The sequence below is a fragment of the Pan troglodytes genome, chromosome 5 (genome assembly GCF_028858775.2).
Source record: "Pan troglodytes isolate AG18354 chromosome 5, NHGRI_mPanTro3-v2.0_pri, whole genome shotgun sequence".
Taxonomy (NCBI): Eukaryota; Metazoa; Chordata; class Mammalia; order Primates; family Hominidae; genus Pan; species Pan troglodytes.
This window is the reverse complement of record NC_072403.2, coordinates 58,891,869-58,904,677: the sequence shown is the minus strand read 5'-3', so window position 1 is coordinate 58,904,677 and position 12,809 is coordinate 58,891,869. Positions and strand designations below refer to the sequence as shown.

Genomic DNA, 12,809 nt, shown 5'->3' with positions numbered 1-12,809 from the left:
TTTACATAAATTGCAAGAATACCAAAAGAATACCCATAGATCCTATCTTAGTCTGCCTGGGCTACCATACATAACATAGTAACATAGACTGGGTGTCTTAACAGAAATTTATTTTTTTCACAGTTCTGGAGGCTGGAAAGTCCAAGATCAAATGGTTTGGTTTCTGGTGAGGGCTGTCTTCCTGGCTGCGTTTTTCCTGTGTCCTCATGTGCTAGGGTGTGTGGGGGAGAGGTAAAAGACACTAGCCCTATTGTATCAGACCCCTACCCTTACGACCTCTGTAGCCTAATTACCTTTCCATAGGTCTGTCTCCAAATACAATCACATTGGAGGTTAGGGCTTTAACATGTGAATTTGGAGGAGGGATATCATTCAGTCCATAGCATACCCTTTACCCAGATTTACCTGTTGTTAACATTTTACCCCATTTGTTTTCCCCGCAATGCACACAGAATTTTTGTTCTACCCACTTTAGAATAAATTGCATACATCATGGCCCTTTACCTGTAAACCCTTCAGAGTATATTTCCCAAGAATGAAACTATATTCTTTCTGAATCACAGGACAGTAACTACAACTACAATAACTTTAACACAGATAAATATTTTTATCTAATCTACTGTCCATGGTTTCAGGATGAAACTGCTCCACCTCAGATCATCAGGCATTAGTCTCCTGAGGAGCACGCAACCTAGATCCCTCCCATGGGCAGTTCACAGTAGGGTTCGTGCTTCTGTGAGAATCTAATGCCGCCGCTGCTGATCTGACAGGAGGTGGAGCTCAGGCAGTAATGCTCACTCACCCACTGCTCTCCTCCTGCTGTGTGGCCCAGCTCCTAACAGGCCACAGACTGGTTTACAGCCCTGGGTTTGGGGACCCCTGCTTTATTGCATTTTCTTCTCCAGTACAGAATCCAGTCAAAACCTGTATTTTAAAAAATGGCATCTGGGTTCCTCCATAAACAAAACTCTGCCAACTCTTTCCACAAGTTCCCCCTTTCCCACCCCCTAATTTCAAGCCCTGCCTCTTAGTTTGTGCTTCTTGGAGTGCTAGAACCCCATTTGCCCTACAAAACACCTACTTTTCTCTTTTTTAAGACAATCTTTTATGAAGATTTTTCCTGCCCTCCCTAAGCTCAGATGGAATTAACCCAGCTGGAAACCAAGAGGGCTTTCTCCTTAATTCCCCTCCACATCCTGTGCCCTAAGCATACTTGAAATATCTTAGTTTGTATTCATGAGTGGTACATATCTGCTTCCCCCCTCCCATCCACACCCCCATCCCCTGCCAGGAGACTCTAAGCTCTTTAAAAGAAGGGACCATATTTTATTGGTCTCTATATCCTCAGAGCTTAAAGATAGGATCTGTCACACAGAAGGTGCTTTATAAATATTTATTAGTCATCAATGGAATACATCACCCTAAAGAGCTACTGAAGGAGGTTGTAGGGAGTCTGATCCTGAAGAGTTTCAAGAAGGAAAATGCCCCTCCAACCAGAGGCCTTACAGTGGTTCTAGGGGAAAGGGAATGAGCTGAGGGTGGGTAGAGTGGGGCTTGATCTCTAAAAGCTTGTTTGATTCTGTGATAAAGCATGGTAAAATCAGGCAGGAGTTTTATATGTCTTAAGATTTTTCAAGCTCACACACGGCTTTCAGGAGAACACAGTCTGGATTTATTTATTTATTTTATTTTTTTATATATATATATATATTTTTTGAGACCAAGTCTCACTCTGTTACCCAGGCTGGCGTGCAGTGGCGTGATCTCGGCTCACTGCAGCCTGTGCCTCCCGGGTTCAAGCGATTCTCCTGCCCCAGCCTCCCGAGTAGTTGGGACTACAGGCACATGCCACCGCACCCAGCTAATTTTTGTGTTTTTAGTAGAGACGGGGTTTCACCATGTTGGCCAGGCTGGTCTCAAATTCCTGACCTTAGGTGATCCACTTGCCTCAGCCTCCCAGAGTGCTGGGATTACAGTCATGAGCCACTGCGCCTGGCCTATTTTTAAATTTTTAATCTTGAACTAATTTTAGACTTACAGAAAACTTGCAAAAATAGTACAGAGTTCCTAGAAACCCTTCACCCCACTTTCCCTAATATTAATATCTTACATAACCATAGAACAATGATCAAAACCAGGAAATTAGCATTGGCACAATACTACTAACAACAGATCTTACTTAGATTTTACCAACTTTTTCACTAGTGTCCTTTTCTATTCCAGGGTCCTGTGAAGGATCCCACATTGCATTTATTTGGCATGTCTGCTTAATTGCCTCCAATCTGTGACAGTTCCTTAGTCTGTCCTTGTCTTTTGTGATCTGGACACTTTGTAGGAATACTAGTCACTTTACATTATTACTACAGTTTCTTTATTATAGGCAGACTGAATTATATAAATGAAAAATCAATGACATTATTTTTAAGACACAAACTGAATGACTTTAAAAGGAGCATACCCTGCACATAGGCCTTGAATTCCTAGTTCTTTGTTTAGCTTCTGAATGTCTAGTAGTGATAATAATACCATTGATGCTTAGCCACACATAGTTCATGGAGCACACTTAAGTTCTGTATCAGGAGAACTTTAGCATTTCTTAGCTTTTGTATGTTTACATTGTTAATTGTAGCTCAAGTGTATAGAACACAGTATATTTAGCGAAATTTTCATAGCTTGGCAATTTTCATCGACCACAGTTATCTCTCAGTGTTTGCCCAGAATGGTTAGTCAGCAGAAAAGCATTGAATTGGAGCTGATTCATTTCTGAGTCAGTGACAAATTTACTTTCCAAGCGTAATATCTCTAGTTGTATAAGAAATTAGAAAAGAGCATTATTTAGACCAAGGGTTAGTGAACTGTGTAAAGGGCAACATAGTCAATACACTAAGTCCTCATTTAACTTATCAATAGGTTCTTTGGAAACTGTGACTTTATGCTAAACAACATATAACAAAACCAATTTTGCCATAGGCTAATTGATATAAACAAGAGTTAAGTTCCTACAGCATATTTCTGGTCATAAAAACATCACCAAACTTCCAAATAAAGACTAAAACACTTTGAATATTAAACATTGGAATGAATGTGAGCTATAAATACATTTAAGAAAGATTAAAAAAAAAGGTAAGGTAATTATTTACCTACTTAATCCAGTTTATAGTTGTGGGTGGTCAGAGCCTATCCCAGCAGCTTAGGGCCCAGAGTGGGAACCAACCCTAGACAGGCACCAATTGCAGGGCACATTCACACACCCACCCTACACTCACTCAAGCCTGAGACAGTGTAGACATGCCAGTTCACCTAGTGTGCACCTGGAGAAAACCCACACAGACACAGGGAGAATGTGCAAACTCCACATGGACAGCAGCCCCCGCCGGGAATCAAGTTTTTGTCCCTCATCAACATTATAATGAAACAACATTATTCCAAAACCTGCTGTACTTTGGGCTTTGCAGGCTCTACAGCGTCACACAACTATTCAGCTCTGCTGTTGTAGTCATGAATGGTATGCAAGTATGTGGGTATGACTGTGTTCCAATAAAACACAGATTTAGACTTACAAAAACACGTATACTCAAAATGTATATTAACGTTTATCCTTGTCTCTCATTTTTCTCTGCAGGCAGAAGACTGATTTTTGAAAATATGTATTTGGGAGACAGTCACGTCCTATTGAATACCTTGTGCTGGTGCTGCCATCGAAAAATCTGGTTACACTCCGGGGAGGACTGCTACCACTGCAGAACTGAACCACTTCGGCCATGAGATGAGTGTCCGGCCTGAGCAGGCACACCATGAATAGATACACAACAATCAGGCAGCTCGGGGATGGAACCTACGGTTCCGTCCTGCTGGGAAGAAGCATTGAGTCTGGGGAGCTGATTGCTATTAAAAAGTAAGTTTGATCCTTCACTGCCATGATAATTTTAACTCTACCCTCACCATTACCCATCTTTGTAACAGTTCTAAAGGGGAGTGGGTAGGATGCCTAGAGAAGAACCTTAGATAATGATGGCTGTGGGTTAGATGATTATTGACTCTGTAACACTCATGTTAGAGGTCTGAAAACATTTCCACTTTAGATTTACTACTTTGCACATAGTAAAAGTACTTGTTATCAAAGTGTGTTTTCTCTTATTGTGAGGTAGTAACAAGCAGGTTAATAAACATCATTTTACATGAGAGGAAACTGAAACTCTAAGAAATAAGATGACTTCATTTGGGCCATCTACATGCGTATGGTGGTCTGGTGACTGCTGTCTTGTTCCCTCTGCCCCCCCTTGCCCTTCACAACCTGAATCCAGACACATTGTATTAGTTATCTGTTGTTGTGTAACAATTTACTCCAAGACTTAGTTGTTTAAAACAACATACATTTATTATCTCACAGTTTCTCTGGGTCAGGAGTCTGGACACAACTTAGCTAAGTTCTTTGCCTCAGTATCTCTCATGAGGCTGTAGTCAAGGTGTTGGCCAAAGCTGGGGTCTCATCCAAAGATTGGACTGGGGAAGAATCCACTTCTGAGCTCATTTTGTGATTGTGAGTTGATCTATGGGTTGTTGGCCTGAGGGCCTCAGTTCCCTGCCGGCTGTTGGTGGGAGGCTGCCCTCAGTTCCTTGCCATGTGGGCATCTAAAAAGCAGCTTACAACATGGCAATTTGCTTCATCAAAACTTGGGAGTCTTGAAGGCAATGAGAGACTTGTACTGAGATGGAAGTCATATCTTGCTTTTGTAAATTAATCACAGAAGTGACATCCTTGTCAAATTGCTATATTCTGTTGGTTAGAAGCAAGTCGTTGAAGGAGAGGGGGTTCTAAAAGGCCCTGGGTAGCAGGAGGTGGGAGTCTCTGGGAACCACATTGGAGACTGCCACAACCATCTCTATCCAGTTGCCTTGTCAGCATCTATATTTGAATTCCCTGCAGACATTTCACACTCACCATGCCCAAAACTACACTCATACTTAGCATATTCTCTCTTACCCCAAATTTGTTTCTTCTTCAGTGTTTCCTATTTCAATAATTGGTACTATACCCTCAAAACCTGGGAGTCCTCCTGCCTTCCCTCCCCATTATGCCTCACCTTTAGTCATCTAGTACTGTCAATTTTACGTAATATTTATGTCATCCACCTACTTCTGTATATTCCCACTGCTAACCTCCATTCAACCCATTACCATTTGCCACCTCCACCATGAGGTCCTCCGCCACTAGGGCTCCTGGCTTTTTTCCCCCTATTCATATCAGACCAAAGGGATTATTTTAAACATACAACTTCCATCATCAAAAACTACTTGACCAAATGTTCTTTGTGTTGCATGAACACATCCCTTGCTCCCACCTGATGTCAGTGCAGCTGTAGCGCACAGCTCTATGCCCATGCCAGCACCCCATCCCAAGTGCATGTGGGAGACTTTCAACCAAGGTGCATTCTGTCCAGCTCCTTAAAAGGTCCCCAGCCTGCCTGAGCCAGTTGCCAACCCTGTTATTGGCTTACTCATACACCCATTATTGGGTTCCCTACCTCTCTTTTCTCAGTCTCCTGCTCCTTGCCCTGGCTTCCTGGAATCACCTCCCAAATAAACTACCTGCACCCAAGTTCTTGCCCAGGCCCTGCTTTTGGAGGAATCCAAACCAAGACAGCTTCCAATGTCTTCCTGGCAGTTTTAGGATGAAGCCCCAAATGTTTAATGTGACCTACAAATTGCTGCATCATTTGGCTGAGCCACTGCTCCCGTCAGGTTCACTTTTATAGGCCCTTTTCCTTTCTTCACAGCACTTGGTACATAAAATTATTTTCTACCTTCCTGCCATGATGTCAGTTTCATGAGGGATGTCTTTCTCATCATTGTCTCTCCAGTGCCTGACAAGGCACCTACTGTACTACATAGCAGGGGCTAAATAATATTTGGGGCATGAATAAAGGATTTGATCACTCTACCGGGAGACAGTGTGACAAGGACAGAGTGAGCTGGAGAGATGGGAAGTTTGTTATTGGCCAGCAGTGAGACCTCGGGAAAGTCGTGTACCTTCTCTGTTTCTGTTTCCTCAGCTGTCCTATCTGTTTCACAGGACTGCTATAAGACAAATGAGACAATGTGATTGAAATGCACTGAAAAATATAACCTTGAAACTTGGATTTCTGATTAACTCTGGAGTTTTCTTTTCTCCATTGAGGCTCTAGACCAGGGGTTGGCAAACTTTCTCTATGAAGGGCCAGGCTGTAAATATTTTAAGCTTCACAGGCCATATGGTCTCTTGCAACTACTCAGTTCTGCTGTTGTAGTTTGAAAGCAGCCACAGGCAGTATATAAATGAATGAGTATGGTTGTGTTCCAATAAAATTTCACTTATAGAAACTGGAATTTGAATTGCACAAAATTTTCACATTATGAAATATTATTCTTCTTTTGACTTGTCCCCCAATTTAAAAAGGTAAATGCCATTCTTAGCTCGTGGGCTGTACAGAAACAGATGGTGGTGAGGTTTTGGCCCATGGGTCATAGTTTGCTGACTCCTGCACTAGAGGGTCTAGAACTCTGCTGTCTAGTATGATAGCAAGTAACCATATGTGGCATTTAAATTTAAATTTAATTAAAATTAAAATTCAGTTCCCACATTGTGCTAGCCACATGCCAAAGTGCTCGGTAGCCACATGTGTCTAGTGGCTACCGTCCTGGACAGCACAGAGCAGTTACACCAATATAGAAAGTTCTGCTGGACAGCTCTGGTCTAAATAGAATAAGCCTGAGCAATTTCCTTCCAGAGCAAGGTTAGTTAGTTAGTGTAGAGTAAGACAGCAGTCCAGGCCTCTTTGGACTGCACCACACCACTGCTACTGGCAAAATTTGTGACTTAGGATTATTGCACTGCCGTTTGAAAATAAGTGCTGGTTTGGGATAGTATAATACTGGGTAGAAATTTAAACCCACTTTAAGTACTGTTAATTAGGATCAGAATGGAAGCATTTTTCTAAAAGCAAAGTTTAACCTATTACTGAGAATAAGTGTGCTGTTTGTTTCTTTCTTCTCTTCTAGAATGAAAAGAAAATTTTATTCCTGGGAGGAATGCATGAACCTTCGGGAGGTTAAGGTATATATTAATATACCAAGGAATAATTTATGGATGATTAAAATAGCTTTGTACATGCTTAGATTTATAGTTGATATAGTCATTTCATTTGAATTTTTTCACTAATGCTGGAAAGGGAGGCAAATGATAACATTACAGCTGAAGCAGAAGATTATGGTATAATTGTATATACTGTTATTAGAAAGCTTTCATCTTTAATGGATCACTTATATCAATATATTTCAATATAAAGAAGTTGAATGTGTTGATTTAGTGAATTATTATTGCCTAATTATTTTCTTAATTATTAACGTAAAGGAAAATCACTTGTGGAGTGTTTTTCCTAGACATAATAGCAGTACTTACTTCAGTTTCTTGCTCTAATAATTTGCACTCCACTTTCTGTGAGGAAATTCATTGACCCCCACACCCTTGCGCTTGTTGAGCCTCACACAGACTTACCAGCACTGGGCCACCGCCTAACCCTGAACACAGAGGGGAGGGAAGGCAGAAGCAGGTAGAAAGGAGGCACCTTACAAGATTCCTCATCCATTCCTCCTTGCTGAGGTCCTTCTTTTGTGCCATGTCAAGCATTGTGGAGCACCGATCTTTACTTTTATTCAGCCTTCTGACTGGATTCATTATTCTCCTCCTTTCCCCCTGCCCCTGGGATTCATTATTCTCCTCCTTTCCCCCTGCCCCTTCTTCTATTGATTTTGTTCCAATTTTTCTCTCTGTCAGAGTAGATTGATCACATTGAGTTTTACATGCATAATTCTCTTCTTGTGCAGTGGAGTGGTGCTTCATCTAATTTTAGTCCTCTCACCCAGCCCTGTTTGAAACACCTAATAGAATACTGAAAAACACCCTTTCTTTTTCTCCAAAGGGGTCCTGTATGTGGAAGTGAGGTTACAAGTCTAAAGCAGGGATCAGCAAACGTTTTCTGTAAAGGGCCAGATAGTCAGTCTTTTATGCTTCTAGGACTAAAAGGTCATATTGAAGATGTTATATAGATACATGTGTAACAAGAGCAAAAACAAATTTCCATAAAATTTTTATTTATAAAATATAAAATGTAATAATAATTTAGTATAATTTTCTGTATTAGAGGTCTTCCAGTGAGAAGAATGATATTCTTTTTGAGGGGACATAATATTTAACTTAATTGGAGTTCAAAGTTAGTGTTCCCTGTCATCAAACTGATTGCAACCGTTCATTTATAAAAGTATTCTTTTTTATCTTTTTTGGGCTGGGTGTGGTGGCTCACACCTGTAATCCCAGCACTTTGGGAGGCTGAGGCTGGTGGATCACTTGAGGTCAGGAGTTCGAGACCAGCCTGGCCAACATGGTGAAAGCCTTTCTCTACTAAAAATACAAAAATTAGCCAGGTGTTGTGGTGGGCGCCTCTAATCCCAGCTACTCAGGAAGCCGAAGCAGGAGAATCGCTGGAACCCAGGAAGTGGAGGTTGCAGTGAGCCAAGATTGTGCCACTGCACTGCAGCCTGGGTGACAGAGCAAGACTCAGTCTTAAAAAAACAAAAACAAAAATATTCTTAGCTTGTGGACTATACAAAAACATGTGGTGGGCTGGATTTCACCCATGGGACATAGTTTGCCAACTTCTGTTCTAGAAAATAAAAGTTTGAGATGATCCGAAAACATCAGATATAAAAAAACAAACATCAGAGATAAAAAACAAAGATAATCCAAGGACATTTTCTCTGTGACATGAAGTTCTGAGAGGTATCCATGGCTTGGATGTTAAACCTTTATTTTTCCATACAGCTAATTGTGTATTAGTTCTAATTCAAAAGAGATTACTCATATATACAGTTTAGAAAAACTATGGGCACATAGCGTCTTAGGAAGCAAGTGACTGCCTCGGCAAGATAGTTGAAGAAACTGCTCCTCTAGCTGATGACCACCAGACAACTCCCACTCGTTTTCCTTGCCTGCACAGATGCCACATCGGCTGCCAACTGGGATCCTCCCCACCCCCACACCCACGCGCTTGTTGGGCCTCACACAGACTTACCAGCACTGGGCCACAGCCTAACCCTGAACACAGCGGGGAGGGAAGGCAGAAGCGGGTAGAAAGGAGGCGCACCTTACAAGATTCCTCATCCCTTCCTCCTTGATGAGGTCCTTCTTTTTTGTGCCTGCTGACTCAGAAGGGGAAGGGAAAGGAAGGTCACTGAAGGCCTCTTATCACTATCGTTTCTCATGTCCTGCCAGCTGCTTCATTCCAGCAGCAAAGGGAACTGAAGGGAAATCCTGGATACTCACCACGCCACTGTTCCTTCTTCCTTTCTCCTCGTTGCTGCCTGCCTGTATATTTCCATGTCTGCCCATGAAGACCCTGTGGACTTCAGGGATATTCTGCACCTCACGGCCATGGCAGGGAGGGGAATCCCTGCTCCCATGATGTCATGCGGGGAATGGCACCTGGTGCTATTTTTCTTAGAAGCATAGTCTTACATGGCACTATGCTGTTCTAGACACCATCTTGAAACCATAGGCTGCCTATATTCTGCCTACCGTGTTCCTTTGCTGTTTTGGTTTTCTTTAACCATCTTAATTTTTTATATCTGTAGGTTCTTGCTGCAACAATTTCCCCCTCCTTCCCATATCATTAAACTCTTTTTTTTTCCACCTGCTCATTCTTTTTAGTCTATAAATGTGCCCACCATTCTCTCTAACCCAAAAAAGTCCCAAGCCCTTCTCCCCTTGAGTTTCTACCTCTTTCCTTTTCTTACATTACCTTCCAAACTTCTTTCTTCAGTGCAGCTTTCCCACACGCCATTTACTTTTCAACCTCATCAAGTCAGGCATCTCCCTCTGCAACTCTACTTAAGGCAGCAGATTCACCAGAAGAACTCAGCAGGTATATACGTGGCATCCAAATGGTTTGCGCCCTGCCCACTTCTCCAGCCAAAGTCTTACAGATGAGTCTCCCTCAGAACCAAACTAGGTTGATTCTCATCCTTCATCCCCCAGACACAGAGTCCTCCACTCAGTTTCCATGCCTTACCTGCAGTGGGCTTCCCTCCTGACATGCCCGCTCCCTCCCAGCAAGCTCATCCAGGTGTCACTCTTCCTTCAAGTCACATCTTGGTGATGCTCCCACTGACCACTCAGGGTTTGCTGATTACTCCTTGACACATCTCTGATGGTCCTTGTTTCTGTCATTCCCTTGACACTTAATATGATCTTCTTTATTTTATTAGATGTATTTTGTATCCATGTCCTGACTTTCCAATTAGGTTGTTTGCCTCTTAAGAGCAAGCACTGCATCTTAAGCCCCAGGATACCCTGGGGGCCCAGTACATTGTTGTTTTAATAGTTAGAAAGTGTTGCTCAGTCCCTGATGTGGACAACATTGGTAATATCCAACTGAAAGCTTCATCCATGAGGATAAACAGTCCACATTTGGACTGTTGATTGGGCTTAATTTGCTACTTCTGCTTCTCCACTCTGACACAACTGACCTGCCTCTATCTCTGCTTTGGAATCCTTTCCTGAGCCAAAATAAGATGCCTCTTTCTGGAAATACATCTTCATAAAGCCAGTCACTTGACGTCCCCCACACAAAATTAATTCTTTTTATATTAAACTACTAGGGACTTTCTTGTTCATGAGCCTCACCTAGAAACAAGAGCTGTGAGCTGCCATAGAGTTGGGCCAGTAATTCATGGCTCCAAACACACTTCAGGCTAAGAGCTGGAGGCACCCCACTCCTTGCCTAGAATTCTCTCCCAGAAAAGCTTTAAAACCACTTCATTTTCTGCTGAATGAATTTTCCCCAAGGCTGCTCATCCACTAGCTACCTCAGCCATTGCTTGTGATGCGTTTTAAGCAAACAGGCATAAAAGATAGCTGTGATCACTGAGAGTTTAGTGAATACTTAGAAGTTAAGCAATGTTTATATTTGTTACTCATGGAGAACCAGGAATCCAACCCGACTAAAAGAAGTAATCAGCCCCTTTGGTCCATACTAGAAGGATCTAGCAAAACAATTGGCCAAAACAGCTGAGGATTCCCTGCCAGAGAAGTATGTTGGCAGGAACTATTCTTCTGGGGAGGAAGCTCCAGAGAGTCTTATTTTGTTCTCTTTTACTGACCATATTTCCTCTCTCTCGCCAGCTGCTTGAAGTAACTGATTATATTACACATTCCCAAGCTTTGAACCCTGGGTACTTTATCACTGAGTTTTCTTCTAGATGAGGATATTTGTTTTAACACTTTCCTCTTCAGATGTTTTCTTTGTTTTATAAAAAGGATGTTCTTTTTAGTGAAATTCGAAGATAACTTAATATTGGACTCCCTTCTCTATGTATGAGGAAAGGGCTATTTTAATTAAAGGATTCATCTCACTGGCCAAAGTGACACTTGGAGGCTTTCATGAAGGAGACAGTCGATCAGATTCTGATTATCCAAACCAACAGTTTTAGGTATGTCTGCTGTACAAGAAGATGGATGCTGCTTACTAATACAAAATTGATTTGTTCACTATCAACAGAACTAGCAATACAAACAGAAAACAGTGTGCACATGGCTATACTCACATGTATGCACATGTTCCAGGAAGAGGAAAGGTACATATGTGTGAAGATGAGTAATCTTCACACATATAAGGCCACGCACCATTTTCTGAGCCACCCTCTCATTCCTCATCCACTGCCTGACTTTTTGCCTTCGTTGTTCTTCGAAGCAGAGGGATTTCTCTTGTCTTACTTCAGGGTCCTTCCGTCTCCTTCTGGTCCTCTGTAACTCAAACTCACATTGTAAGAAGGAGTGCTCTATGCCTCATGGACATACATGAGTCAGACAAAAGTCAAGAGAAGCAGGCCATCAACCCTTCGTCGTTTTGAACAATTTCCTATTCAGAGTGTCTGCAAACTGTTAGCTGGTGATCTCAGCCCACTGCAGCTGCAGCTAGAAAAATCTAAGCTGCTTTTATTGATTCCCCTCTGGCTTCTTCCACAGCCTGAATTCCATCATCTGGAGGGGGTAGGCCCAAAATAGCCCTGGTACATTGCCTGGTGCTGGGGGCAGCCAGAAATACCATTTACTGGTCGAATACGTACCTTCTACTCAGTTCATTGAAGTAGTTTTTCTATGTAAAGTTACTATAAATTTCAGAGGTATACTATTTATTAAATTGTCAATAAAATATAATTTAGGACATTTCTGTGGTTCTAAAATTAGTTGTTTCTTTCCAAGTATACATAGGATTACTTTTCTTTTTCAACAACAGATTTTCTCTAATATTTGTTTTGTTTTGTGTTTCTTCCTTGCCTTTTAGTCTTTAAAGAAGCTCAACCATGCCAATGTAGTCAAATTAAAAGAAGTTATCAGGGAAAATGATCATCTTTATTTTATCTTCGAGTACATGAAGGAAAATCTTTACCAGCTCATTAAAGAGAGGTACAGTTTGGTCATCATTATCTTATTATAGAAATAAATAGGCAAAGCAGATGTGTTTTCTTTCTGCTTTTGTGTTTTCTTTCTCTCCTTTTTTTATTTTTTTTATTTTTTATTTTTTATTTTATTTTATTATTATTATACTTTAAGTTTTAGGGTACATGTGCACAATGTGCAGGTTAGTTACATATGTATACATGTGCCATGCTGGTGTGCTCTTCTTTTCTTATTGCATTATTCTGATTTTTTCTCCAATCCTTTAACATTCACGCTACTGGGCTTTCATGTTGAAAGCTGCCAGTTAGGTGTGGGG

General features: G+C 41.5%; 2 protein-coding genes across 3 annotated transcripts in view; both read left to right on the top strand.

The window, feature by feature from the left end:
• Nucleotides 1-3,645: 3,645 nt before the first annotated feature.
• LOC129144262 (uncharacterized) lies at nucleotides 3,646-3,895 on the top strand. Its single transcript, XM_063813127.1, has one exon. The coding sequence runs from the start codon at nucleotides 3,646-3,648 to the stop codon at nucleotides 3,763-3,765; it is 120 nt and encodes a 39-aa protein (XP_063669197.1). The 3' UTR covers nucleotides 3,766-3,895.
• Nucleotides 3,774-12,809, top strand: part of CILK1 (ciliogenesis associated kinase 1) — a 40,244-nt gene continuing 31,208 nt past the window's right edge. Inside the window, exons 1-3 of one of the 2 annotated variants that reach the window (XM_518544.9) lie at nucleotides 3,774-3,895; nucleotides 7,039-7,093; nucleotides 12,378-12,499. In XM_518544.9, coding sequence (XP_518544.6) covers nucleotides 3,795-3,895; nucleotides 7,039-7,093; nucleotides 12,378-12,499 — 278 coding nt within the window. In that variant the 5' untranslated portion in view covers nucleotides 3,774-3,794. Of the gene's footprint in view, nucleotides 3,896-7,038; nucleotides 7,094-11,417; nucleotides 11,524-12,377; nucleotides 12,500-12,809 lie in introns of those variants that run through there. The other variant, XM_063813126.1, reaches the window with a different exon arrangement.